The 14,393-nt window shown below is 38.8% G+C and overlaps 1 protein-coding gene across 1 annotated transcript in view; it reads left to right on the top strand.

Moving 5' to 3' along the window:
* fam189a2 (family with sequence similarity 189 member A2) overlaps positions 1 to 14,120 on the top strand; it is a 30,442-nt gene extending 16,322 nt beyond the window's left edge. The window contains exons 3-6 of the mRNA XM_071512247.1: positions 7,736 to 7,846; positions 10,474 to 10,593; positions 12,920 to 13,027; positions 13,983 to 14,120. Coding sequence (XP_071368348.1) covers positions 7,736 to 7,846; positions 10,474 to 10,593; positions 12,920 to 13,027; positions 13,983 to 14,120 — 477 coding nt within the window. The remainder of the gene's footprint in view (positions 1 to 7,735; positions 7,847 to 10,473; positions 10,594 to 12,919; positions 13,028 to 13,982) is intronic.
* Positions 14,121 to 14,393: the final 273 nt, after the last annotated feature.

The following is a 14,393-nucleotide window of genomic DNA, read 5'->3' as shown; positions in this document are numbered from 1 at the left end:
ATTAAAAATGCAAGACCATACCAGGTTTTGTTTGCCACTGGAAGAGATTCAGAGCATGTAATAATAACATAATGCATGTATTATCAGTGACCCCAAATTCTCTACATGAGATTATTCAAAGTCTCATGTAGAGGTATTCAAAGGCAAACCATTAGAAAGGACAAGGTCTAAAGTGTGTCCCTTGTGATGAGTCGGCCCAGTGAGAGTACGGAACAGATTAAAAGATTCATTGAACTTGAAAAACTCAGCAGCTAAAGAATTTTCAGGGCAACACCCAGTATCAAAATATTATCATATTAATGCATCACAATGCAGAGCACAGCAGCTCTGAAAACTCACTAATAAACCCTGCTGAAGATTTAGGGGGCCTATAAACTAAAATGCACAAAATCAGAAATTGACCTTGTATAAGGTATGGCAACACTTCAAACGAGGTAAAAGTCCCAATAGTAACGTGTGAGAAGCTGTCTTTAAGGACTGCTGCTACCCCTCCCCCACGACACGTTAGTCTGGGCTGGTTGAAATGTGAGTAGCCTGGGGGAGACGTTTCTATGAGAGGTACAATATCAGACTGACAAAGCCAGGATTCAGAAATCATGAAAAAGTTCAGGTCGTTAGTCGTGATAAAGTCATTTCAAATAAAAGATTTGTTAAAAAAGCACCTCACGTTAAGAAAACCCAATCGACAAGGTAGATTTAGTTTAGTTTAGTTTGACAATTGATTAAAATATATTGTACATTATACATGCATTTTAAAATCATCAAGGAATACACAAAAAGTCACAGACTTATTTCCATTGTGGTCCTTGCTCTTAGACGTACAGTACACACACAGTTCCATGGTAAAAATCATCTAAAATCCTTACAATACATCTCTGTTACAATCTGGTTGACAAAGCAGATTAAAAATATAGAAGTACACATTATTGCAACGTCCCTCTGACCTGTCCACTTACTCTAGGACCTTTTCTAGGAACCACCTTTTAACTTTAGCTTTACAGTTGTTTAGGTTTAGAGCCTCTTTGATGGCCTATGGCAGCTTATTCCATTCATGAGGCCCTAGGAATGCAAATGAACATTAGCCTATATTTGTTCTGCACCTTACTGGAAGCAGATTGACTAGGCTAGCTCTGGTTCTGTGGCTGTGGAGGCATTAGGTGAAAAGCAGACTGACAGTGACACTCCTTTTCCACCAAATTAGCTGTGGTTCTTGAACCGGTTCCGTTCAGGATTCTTGGAACCTCGGTGCTATCTAGTGAACCAGCCCGCGTGTCCACCAGTTTTGAGCGGAATCATTGTAATCAAGGATGTGTTATCAACGGAGGGTGTTGCCTTTTATCGAAAAAACAAGCATGCACCAACTATTAATGATAAGAAGACGTAGACGACTATTACGTGCAATTACTTCCCAACCTGTAGAATATGACACGCCCACAGATGTTGTCATGGATCGCACTTGAAAACCAGCTATTTTTTGGTTCCAGCTGGGAACCAACTTTTCGGGTTCCGAACCTATTTATTTTTGGTCAAAATGCTCAGAACGGTTCAAAATTAGGTGCGCGAACTGGAACAGAACCCATTCCATGTTGGTGGAACAGGGGTATGAGATTCTTTCTGTTAAAAGTATGAGTGGAAGACTTGTAAACCTTAGATCTTGGTCAGGAATGTGGTAGGAACTGGTCTGATCTAGGTATTTTACTTGAGATAGTGGAGGGGGTGTGTCATTACCTACTGAACAAACCTGTCACATCGTACAGAAAGCATATTGTCCAACAGTAGCTGAGAGCCAGTTCGATTGGGGTGAAGGCTGTCGTGTTCGAGAAGAGATGGCCTGGCCCAGAATACATTACAATCGTCTATGAGAGGAACTTTCGAGAAAACGGAGAAGACAGTCGTGACCAGCACTCTGCTCCCTTTCATTGTGTAGGAAGGAGGAAAGAAATCAAGTCACTAAAAGTTTTTCAGAAAGCTGGTCACATATTTGTGCCAGTGTGAATAAGGACGGTGTCCAAGCTCGGATGACTGTCCAGAATAGTGGGGATTCGTGGGGATAGGTCCTGGATTCGGACACTCTTGGGACCTGTTGCCGGGGCAGGGAGAGATCCCTAGTAACAGTCCCTGCTGATCAAGGTGGCTGTAGTAGAATCAGAGGGTGCTGAGAATGAAGAAGGAGCAGGGACCAATGGCCCAGTACTGGCCGAAGCATTTGTGGAATGACACCCGCAACAGGAGTTCTCTTTGCCCCAAATAGATAGGCATTTGTCTGAGAATCCCAAAAATCTGATTGCAGCAAAAATGCATGACTGTGTTTGAATGTTTGTGTCTTGTGGGTGTGTGTGTGTGTATGCCTCTGTGTGCAGTGTATTTGTCTGGTTTTTCTATGCCAATGTAGACTAGTTTAGTGGATGATAATTATTGATTCATTAAAAAGGCCATTAATAAAAGTGACATTTAAATGACACAATTAATAAAACACAATAAAACAATTATTAAAATGGTAATTAAATGAGTCCGTTAATACTTCCATAAATTTTACTTTGTTATTCCCCACTAATGTGTTTTCCTAATCATTTTCCCAACCCTACTGACTTACAATGGCCCAAGCTGATGTTACTGCTAAGAAGCTTTTGAGAAACTAGACAATTACCATTATTTTTATTGTCTTATAAACAGTTTTATTAAGTGTGTCATTCAAATATCAGTTTAATCGATAAGAATGGCGATGACGTGGCATAAAGGTTAAGCCTGCAAAGTGTGGTAAATCAACATTTTCTGTGGTTGATTTTTCTGTGTTCTAATAATTTTTGTGAAATGTATTTGGTGTAAATAATTTTGACATTACCTTTTCATGGCTGTCAAACGTATATAAGCGTGATCATTAAAATGTTTTTTCTTGAAGTGTCAAAATGCGAACACGACTGCGAACACAAAGTTTGCTAGCTTGTTAGCATTTTGTGACTTCCAGAAAAAAAACATTTTAATGATAATGCAGTTCTTTGATAACTGTGAAATGGTAATGACAAATTATTTACACCATATACATTTCACATAAATTATCAGAATACAAAAAAAGCAACCACAGAAAATGTCGATTTTTTTGTTTTGACCATAGAAATACAGCGGGGAATATCACTTTTACCGCACTTTGTGGGTGTGGCCTGTTTGAAATGTCACACCATTCTTATCTATAGAGACGTATTACACCATCATGGTGGCCATATTTGAGGTCCACTGCAACAGTGATTGTGAACAGCTGATTGCATTTCTAAACATAAAACATGGCTGTCTCAACAGAATTGAATAGACATTGTTAATTTCTGTGCTGTTTTTGACTGGGAGCTGATCATTTCATCACTGATACATCTTATTGATTTTGTTTAGATAATGATGCTTGTTAGCTAGCTAACACGTTAACAAATCTGATTAGCACACTAGCTAAAGTATCACGTAGAAGCTAGTGTTAGTAGTAGCTAGTAGTCGCATGTTAACAAAAACATTTTTATTATTTATTTACTTAACAAAAATAATAATACAACACAAAAACACAGAAATGACAGAAAAGAGAAGAAAATTACTGTTAACATAACAAATGTAAAACAAAGTATATTAACTAGACAGAATGGAGATCACAGCCCAGTTATGAAGAAAAAAGGTAGAGAAAGTCTAACTGATATAAACAAATGCAGGTATAGTCATATAAGCTTATACATAAATAAAACATATAAAGTTACATAAAAGAACAGAACATAAAGTATTATACACTCCATTTACAGTTTTTATAAATAAAGCCAATACAAAAGTCAAAAAAAATTGAAAAACAGGAACAGAAGAATACAAAAACAGGACATATAAAAGCTCAGAATCCCATGCCTTTATAACTGATAGCTTTCCCCTTTACCAGTAAAGGCAAGCCCCTTACCTTTCCCTCTCATAATAAGCCTTTCCAACAAATAGTGATGTTTGAGGAGGGAAATAAATTAAGCCAATGATAACTGTTTATTTGGAGTATTAAATATGTAAAGTTTGCCAAGCAATACAATTGTATTCAGTAAAGTATTTTGGTCATCATGAACAATGAACAAATCTGATTAGCACACTAGCTAAAGTATCAAGTAGAAGCTAGTGTTAGTAGTAGCTAGTAGTCGCATGTTAACATTAACATTAGTTGCTTTGCTTAATTAGCCTGCTGGCTAGTTAGCTAGCTAACAGTTTGTTCAGGTTAACTGAGCTGACTCCTCAAGCTACAACTCAGAGTGTTTTGGAGTAGAGACTAGAGCTAAAGACAAGACAGTTTACTGTGTAACCGTAACCTTTATGTTACCTTATCAGATTATTCACTTTTGCTTGTAACATCACTGATTTGTATGGAAGCATATTCCATTCACCTGGGGAAAAAAAAAAAAAAAAAAATTCAAATTGCATATTTTCTCATCATTCTGAAAAAAGATCTTGATAAATCCAGGCGGAAGGCCAACATGACACAGCTGTTTTAATTTAATCCAGTTTTATTTCCGTTTTGGTTTGACAGTGGGAGGTACTAGCGTCCTTGAGTAATACGTATGTCATGGTATTGCCATTCGTTTGTCGACTTTGTGTAGGTACCTTAGGACTTTAGGATTGTTCAGGTGGAAAGTCCACTCTGATCTGCTTGACACTGCGTTATTTCTCCAGAGTCGACAGTCACAGTTGTGACAGTTGTCACACAGTTGAACTAAAATCATACATGTTCTTAAAATGCTGCTAAGACACTCATAATCCACCAGTGTGCACGTGAAATGCACCTCTACAAGCAGACATCATCTCCGCCCAGATTTCCTGAGATCCTGAGATCTTTTCTCAGAATTCTGTTTTTCTTTGCACAGCCAATTGTCCAGTGGACCTCCATAATGGAGCCAGATGTGGTGACACAACTGCAAAGCCTCTAAATTTAGTCTTCAGTTGGCTGAGGTGCAGAACACGCAACCACACTGACCTGGGTTTGAATCCGGCCTGGGACCTTTGTTGCTGTGTCATGGGGGGTTGGGGTTGGCTGATGTTGTTTACCAAGCAAGCCAAAGAGAAATGCAACACTGTTTGTATAGGAAAGACGCCTGGACCCAAGCCTGTTTTGGGAGTGTCGAGTGTCAGTTTGTTGCTATTTCTATCCTGTTCTTTAAGAGAAGGAAAGAAGGATTATCTTTTGAATTGCCCTGTAACAGGTTGGGATAGTTTTGCCCGGGGAGTGTTTTTATTGTATCCTGAATGCGAGAGAACTCTCACCACTAGTATCTCCCTATATATAGAATAGACAGCTCTACAGTTCAATACTAAATCAACAACTAAAGTCTTCCCACATGGGTCCCTGGGACTAAACCGGATCAAATGTGGGTCTGTGGTCTAATGTGGGTCTATGTGACATGAAAACGCTTGAGAAGCCCTGATTTATATGGTGTATATCAGTGATTCTCAACCTTTTTCATATCAAGGACCCCTAGTTTCGTCCAAATCTGAGAATATTTGTTTTGTTAGATATGATTTTGTCCAGAATTCCATGACTATTTGTATTGTAGGTAGAAAGATAACAGAGAAACTATGATCAAAACAGTCATTCTTCTACATTCTCTAATTAACTTCTTGTAAATGAGTAATGGTGAAGTTTAACGATTCTTCAGTTTGCTGGGGACCCCCTGGAACTCCCTTCAAGGACCCCTGGTGGGCCCCGGACCCCACGTTGAGAACCACTGGTTTATATCATTGTGTCTCAATGATATCTACTCCTACCCAGATTCAGGATGACACACACACACAAACATAGAGTCTGTTAAACAATTGACTCATGGGATTTTCCTGGCTGTCATTCAGTCAGCAAAGTCTCTCTCTCCCTCTCCCTCTGTCTAAATGTTTGTGTCCATGTTGGTGGAGGTCATAGATCGGTTGCCACAAGGCTCGCCAACAGTAGCTTCTTCCATGTCACAAGACACCCAAACCAAAGATGGCCTCTCATGGTACCTGGAAAAGATGAGTTAACCTTGTTGTTCATGCAGTCATTCACTCATTAATGGTTGTGAAATTGAGTGATTAGAATATTATGAAACCTGCTAGGCTGTCAGGCATAATCAATCACATGGATCAGTGATGTGGTGGAAATTGACAAGGCATTTGTAATAACCTCTAATAAGGAATAAGATAAAAACTGAATCAAACCTTAAGTTTTGATATTTTTCTCCTGATAATATAATACATAATGACATTAACCAGCAATTATGACATTATAAGGGGTGCAACTTTTTTTTTTTAGCATTCAGAAGATGTTATTACATTATCTGGAAGTTTATAACATGGACAGGTTTTTATTACATTTTTGCTTCATTTAGACACTTTGACAAGTTGACAAGTTATTATCTGAGATTTATTACCTTATACGTTACCTTATAACAGTGATTCTCAAGCTTTTCATATGAAGGAGCCCTGATTTTGTCCACATTAGAGCCACGGACCCCCATTTGATGAGATTTTGTCTGTCAGACCCAAATCTGAGAATATTTTTTATTGTTTGATATGATTTTGTCCAGAATCCCATGACTATCTGTATTGTAGGTAGAGAGATAACAGTGAAACTATGATGTACATGTATGTCAATAAATCAGTATTAATATTCCAATAATTTATGAAAAATATAACTCTCTAAATGGGGACAGTTTGCATAATGAGTACGTTTACTTTGATACTCTAAGTACATTTTGCTGCCAATACTTATGTACTTTTACTTAAGTAAGATTTTGAATGCAGGACTTTTACTTGTAATGGAGTATCTTTACATTGTTGTATTGCTACTTTTACTTAAGTAAAAGATCTCAGTACTTCTTCCACCACTGAATAAAACTTATTTTATTGTTTTGTCGGTTGCCTGTAGTTTGTTGTACCGTGTTGTATGCAGCATATAAGTCATGGATGACTCATGGATGTTTTTATCTCTCTCTCTTAGTACAGCTACTCCCTCTTTCTCTTATCTCGTTCCCTCTCTCCTCTCTCTCTCTCTCTGTATCTGGGTGTTGGCTGTTTATAGGTTCTCAGATTTGTTTTGACGTACAAATCTACTCCAGTACATATTATCTGAAAAATAAAGTTCATATATTTGGAAGGTAGTTCTCTCAACACACGCCTACACGCCTTGTCACTTTTGTACTTCTGTTCCATTGATGTGCATACGCCCCTGTAGCCATGTCCCATGCTTGTATATTGTTATTCTCCATGTATACTGATATATATATATATATATTTTATAATTCTCCACCTTTTTCATAATGTACAAATCTCACTTGTCTTTCTGTCTTATTACATTCTGTTGCCTCTGATACCACTGCTGCTATTTCACAAGCTGTTAATGCTGGATTTGTTTTTTTTAGTTTTTTTTTTAATAGTTTTTCATTTACACATTCCTACTTAATATGTTCCAGTGTTGGAATTGCTGCCTGCGACGACCCAATTTCCCCATGGGGGGCATTAAAGTTTCATCTAATCTAAATTTACTACTCTAATCTAATCTAATCAACTGTACCAATCACCATTTGATTATATCATGTCCACTGATTCTAACTATAGTGTTATATGTACATCCAAAAAGCTATAGAACTGGAAAAGTATTAAAATTACAATAATCCATCTCTCCTTCCTTCCTCCCTCTCCCATTCCCTATTTCTTCCACTATGACCCCCCCCCCCCCTCCACCCCTCCACCCCTCCACCCCCCACTCCAGGTCAATGTGTTTGTGCTGCTGTCGGTGGTGTGTGTGCTCCTCAACCTGGCCGGCTTCATCCTCTGCTGCCAGGGAGCCCAGCTTGTTTCCAGCATGACCAACTGTCAACTGGTGAGACGGGCATCTGTGTATGTGTGTGTGTGTGTGTGTGTGTGTGTGTGTGTGTCTACGTGTGTGTGTTTGTTTTGGCCGGGTCATTTGTTGTTCTCCCTTCTCTTCCTCCTTTAGTGGGAACTCATCAGCAACATGTTAAACCAATTACCTCTACCCCTGTTCATCCCAGGGGTCCTATTATTATTTCATATAAATATAAATAGACGGAGGCAAGATGGATGCCCACTTTCAGTTCTTATTGTTCATTTAATTTTCGGAATTCATAACTCATATCGAGGCATGGGCAGGTATAAAATCTTCATGGTACAAAGAAATGTATTTAGTACTAAAACATATTGGTAACACTTTACAATAAGGATACATTAAAGACTAACTAAACCCCAAACCCAAATCTTTGGTGAAGCCTGACACCTAATGGTAAAAGTAGGGTACTGCACTGTTCATCTGCTATTGGCTGGTCTTTGTGCCAGGTGATGTCACCACCTGTTGTACTCTATGGAAGGTGACATCACCTGGCACAAACACCAGCCAATACCTGTTCAAATTCTCATAACAATGAGAAAAAATCTGAATTATGATAACAAGAAAAGAGAAATATCATAATAATAATAATGAGAAAACCTGGCAAAAGACAATACACTTGTAAATAGGGCTGGGCGATAATTCTGTATTATCGTTTATCGTCTTTCAGTGGAATCATATCGTGATGATATGAAGATATTTTGACATCGTGACACACATTCCTGCTGTCTGAATTGATGATGACAAGCAAATTTTACTTAAAAACTCTCATAAAATGAGGTATGGTAGGAATATTATTTGAATATTTCTGTTTTGTTTGACATCACACCTAGGGTTGCAAAGGGGTGGAAGATTTCCGGTAAATTTCTGGAAAGTTTCCGGTAAATCTCCATGGGAAGTTAAGCTGGGGAATTTTGGAAATATTCCAAATTGGAAACTTTCCATGGGAATTATGGGAATTTATGGGAATTTATGGGAATTTATGGGAATTAACTGGGAATTGAGGGTAATTTAATGGAAAGGTATCATATCCAAGCATAAATATTTGTTTTGTTATAAGCAGACATCCATCCAAAATAATACAATTAAAACAGATTTATTTGTAAGTAGAACTTTATCAAGTGTTAAATATTTTATTGAACAATCAATTCTTTAATTGAAGAACAAAAACATGAATGTTGAGTTAAATATTACTCATCCCCCCGACCCAACCCATTCAAAAATTAACAAAAATGCACAGGAATGCACAGTGCATGTAGGGGGCGTGGTCTCAATAGCCCTGCAGTAAGCAGTGTGCTATGTGTGCATGTGATTGAGGAATAGCATAGATATTCAACTGTACTTGCATGATATCTGGTTGTTTTAGTCAGGATTATGCTAAAATATATTTTCCCCAACTATATTTAAGTTCCCTATTAAGAGCATACCTTCAATTTAGTAAATTCCTGGTTTATTCCCGTAAATTCCCATAAATTCCCGTTAATTCCCATAAATTCCCGTTAATTCCCATGGAAAGTTTCCAACTTTGAAAATTCCCGGAATTTTGCAACCCTAATCACACCTAACATTACCATTCAATTCAATTAGATGAACATTAATTTGATTATTTAACGTGATTTTGCATACATGAACCATATCGTGATATATATGGATATCGAGAAAAATCCTTATGATTATCATGATATTGATTTCAACCATATCGCCCAGCCCTACTTGTAATGTACAATACCATATAACCTGTTTCACTGTTGTTCTGAATCTCTGTCCTTTCCCTTCTCACCTAGTGGCTTTCTCTCTTCAGTGCCTTTTCTGTTGTTTTTCACTTCAGCCTTTTCCTCTCTCCCTCCATCCATCCTTCTCTCCTTTCCTGTCAGTGAAGGTGTTAACAGTATAAGAATAGACACTGTCATGCATTGTCATGCACACTGCTGTGTCAACAGAGCCCTGTGTGTGCGTGTGTGTGTGTGTTTGAGTGAATGTGTGTATGTGCCTGCAAGCATGTTGGTGTGCTTATACTTAGGGTCCTATTTTCATGCTGGTGAAGATCATGCCTAGTGACCTTGCACTGGTGAAGTGGCAATTTTGTTGGACGCAAGCAGATTTTTTCCTGCCTGTGTCTCTTTTGTCTCTCAGGTCCAAATCTGAGAATATTTTTATTATTAGATATGATTTTGTCCAGACTTCCATGACTATCTGTATTGTAGGTAGAGAGATAACAGAGAAACTATGATCAAAACAGTCATTCTTCTACATTCTCCAACTGTGTTAACTTCTTGTAAATTAAATAATGCAGAAGTTTAGTGGGGACCTCCTCAAGGACCCCTAGTGGTCCCCGGACCCCACGTTGAGAACCACTGCACTAGAGGGGTGTGTCAATACAAGTCACCTGGCACAGTGCAATTTTGGTATCAAATATCATGCTCCTCTTTTGATAATAGAAAAATCATTAATTAATCATCATTGTCAATTTTCTGAATGTCTTTTTTGTTCACGGCCTTTGCTCGCATTGAGACATTGATGATTAAATGAAAGATAAGTAAATGCATATAAACAGGTTTTAAAGCAGCAATCTGTGTGTGTGTGTCTGCTGTGTGTTGTTCCAGAGTGAGGCGGGCGATGTGTGTTACTGCTGCTCCCTCACCCCCAGCTCCAAGTGTCCAGAGGAGAAGCTGCTTCTGCTCCACCCTGCACACTCCTGTGGCACCATGAGGACACTGCTCAAGGTGGGGGGGGGGGCACATCTCTTCATCACACCGCTTTGTTGAATTGTTGAATACTCCATTCAGGCCAATGAAGGCATTCTGAAACATGGCATCGGCATCTAGAAACATTTTTTCCAATGTTTTAATTCATTCAGAGAGCATGAAACCCATTGCTTTTTCATTGTCACTGCTGGTTACATTGCTATGGTTACAGTTCTGCTACAGTGTAGCCATAGATGCTAGCTTCAGATGTTTCTATGGTTGCAGTTCTTTCTTTCTCAAATCTTTTTATTGATTTTGCACCAGTGTTGTAGACAACAAACAGTGACATATCCAAGATGTACGAGTGAACTGGTTTCTGATTTGACGGACAAGACATATAAGCAATATACAAGACATATAAGCAATAACAAGAACATGAACCAACCCTCAGTTCTATCAACTCCTACCCAACCTTCACATCTATGGTTGCAGTTCTGATGAACTAATGTTTTTTGGCAGAAGCTTGTAAATTTCCGAGTACAAAACAACGGCAGAGAGAGGCAGAGGGTTTTTGACTGACAGCAGAAGCCCTCTAGTGGCTGGTGTATGCTTCTTACTCAGCCTTTTGAGCTCACTGTAATTTAGTCTTTTAAAATTATTTGAATGGAGCATGTCAATATATAAAAAAAATGTAAATGGCCAAATTACAAAATCTGATGTTCATGTGATGATCCCCATGAACAAATATCCAAATATTCAGTTTTTATTATCCATCTCTAAGCCATACCACTTTTTCTTGACTTGACCAATTGTACACCAATAATAATACAGACTAAATTTTGTCTTAATCACAGCTGTTGATAATCCATTTGGATTATGGATATGGATGCACTTTGTTAGGGATTAGTGTTGTCACAATACCTACATTTAAACTAATGTACCAATATTAGCTTTAGTATTACGGTTTCAATTGTAAATCACACCACATCAAAAAAAAAGTAATGAAATAAACTCACAAAGATACTTATTTTTTCAGTACTTTAAATACAGAAGCTGCTGAACTTTTATTGCTGAAGGGAGGGAAATGAAACTACAAAAAGCGTTGAGCAGTGTCCAATATCAGATTGAGTGTTTATAGGCTTTAGTGCTCAGTATTGGATCATCATCTCTGTTTGCAATGCACCTCCACCTTTTTCTCACGCATCTCGAGTTTGAACGCAGGCACCGTAAAATCTGCGTTGAACCCTTGCCATCGTTTTGTGTGGCAGCAGCTGGTCAAAAACGGTTTCGGTGCTGTCCTCCTTAAAGAGTAACTAAACCCCAAACCCAAATCTGTGGTGAAGCCTGGCATCTAGTGGTGAAAAGTAGGGTACTGCACTGGCCATCTGCTATTGGCTGGTCTTTGTGCCAGGTGATGTTTTTTCTGTCTGACATTTCCAACATAAATTATTGGTCAGCAAGCCCATCCTGTGGAGCTTAGAAGGAGTAAAATAAAACCTATGTATTTACTTATACTGAGTAAATTTCCCCCTAGCCTCCTTTATATATTTCCCAGTATTTTATAGTATTTTTAACCACTCCTCATCGCTCAGATCACACCCTAGGTCCTTCTGCCAAATGATCCTCAGATTTTTACAAATATCTTTTTGTAACCTGTTTTGTAAAACACAGCTGCCCTGTTTGCTATACAAGGTAATTCTAAAAATTCCATCACTGGATTCTTGCCCTGAATGAATTGGCCCTAGTGATACAGTCTCTAATTTGTAAGTACTTCCAAAAAATACCTTTACTTTCCAAATCATATTTTTGCACCAATTCAGAAAAAGATATAAACACTCCATCCGAGTACAGGTCACTTATCTTGTATATCCCTTTTATAAGCCATTGATTCCAGTAAACAGACTTTTTCCCAATACGTATGGCAGGATTGTGCCATAGAGGGGCATGTGATTGTCTTAAGTACGACACACCACACCTGTGTACTTCTCTCCAGACCTACCTTAGAATGAGCCAGTACTGGGTTTGAAGAGTAATCATGTCTATTAGCAGTTGAACCATGAGAACGAACATCCGAAGGTTTGAAAGGACTTATTAGCTCCTGTTCGATTTTGATCTCAGCTCTGGGTCTGTTCCCTTCCAGTGCTTAATCAATCTAGACATTTCAAACGATAAGATTGTATAGCCTTACATTGGGGAGAGCCAGACCTCCTATGTCCCTTGGTGACCACATTTTCTTTATATTGATCCTTGGTCTCTTCTTGTCCCACAGAAAGTCTTTGTTTTTTTGTATACATTTGGGCAAAGGATACAATTGCCCTCTCTCCTCCATACTAACTCATCTGATTGTGTCTCTTTGGTCTCCCAGAAAGTTTTGTTTGCGCTGTGCGCTCTGAACGCTCTGACCACAGCGGTGTGCCTCATGGCCGCCGCCCTGCGATACCTCCAGATCTTCACGACGAGACCTCCGTGTATGGTACGATACCTCTGTGAACACCAGGACCTCCAGACCAGGCAGTTGTGTTGCATTACTGATGTAGGCCCCCTGTCTGTTTTATTGAGCTTGGGTCCAGGGAGAAACTACATCTCTCGTTTGAGCTGTTGGCTGAGGAAAGATGTAAGATTCTTGGATTCAGAGGAAATGGATGAGTGGTTCAGATTTAAAACCTCCTGAAAGCCAAAAGAGCAAAGGCACACATGCCGTGTGACGTGATAGTGAAAATGAGATAAGATCAATGACCATGTTATTGTACGGAAGAGGATTAGGGCCACATGTGAAAAATGTATTTGAGTTCTGAGATTAAAGTCAGAATTCTGATAATAAAGTCAGAATCCTGATAATAAAGTCAGAATTCTGAGTTTAAAGTTAGAATTCTGACTTTAATCTCAGAATTCTGACTTTAAACTCAGAACTCAAATAAATTTTTCACATGTGGCCCTAATCCTCTTCCGCATTATTGAAATAATATTCCTGTCTAAGAATTTATTTTGCCATTAGTTTGTCGGTTAAGTGCCAACCTGCCTACTCTGTATTAGTGGTGAAAACCAAACAACCAAAACAGAAACCCACAATCTAACCAATAAGCACTCTGCAGTTCAGTGGGCAAATGTATTCCCAGAAACATTCTAAGTCTGTGTACATTTCCTTCTCTTTACTTGTTAAGATTCGTTTTCCCAGACCTCAAAAGAAAGCCATGTAGATATTCAGTATAAGTTCTAGTCTACCTGAACCATGTTACCTATGGTAGGGTAAATCAAACTACATTCATAAATCCTTAAAAAAGCTCCAGCTGTAGTCTACCTGAACTAAGATCTAAGAAGATACAGCCGCTCCTCCTCATACTCCATCTGTCATATTTAGGGGTCGGGTTTGTTTTGCTACTGCTACTGATTGTTGATTTATGATGGAACTCATCGCTGTTCTGTGACAGGATGAGCCCAGGGCCACGGTGGAGGAAGGGGAGGAGCCGACTCAGGCCCCGGACCCAGACGAGTTTGTGGCTCCAGCCCCTCCCCCCTCCTACTTCTCCACCTTCTACTCATACACACCACGCCTGGCTCGCCGGTAACACCACCACTCACTCGCACCATCGTTTCATCTCACTCATGTTTTTACACATTTGCTTTTGTAGTTACCATCATCCCATCATTGCAATCAGCTTTCTCGTGTGTGCCCTCATATAGTACATTGAAATAATGAGAAATAAAGCTGATATTGGTTGTTTTCTGGTGTATTGGCTCAGGAAAGAAAAAAAATAGCTTTACATTCGTCCACATAGTGAGAAAATACCAAAGCTATACTTCTGCATATTGATGAATCCGGTCCACACGCTTTTCTCCTC

This window comes from Centroberyx affinis, unplaced genomic scaffold (genome assembly GCF_046629955.1).
Source record: "Centroberyx affinis isolate AG114_WGS23_722 - 3 ecotype Tasmania unplaced genomic scaffold, CSIRO-AGI_Caff_v1 ptg006192l_1, whole genome shotgun sequence".
Lineage (NCBI taxonomy): Eukaryota > Metazoa > Chordata > Actinopteri > Beryciformes > Berycidae > Centroberyx > Centroberyx affinis.
The sequence above is the reverse complement of the archived record's forward strand: the minus strand, read 5'-3'. Positions and strand labels throughout refer to the sequence as shown.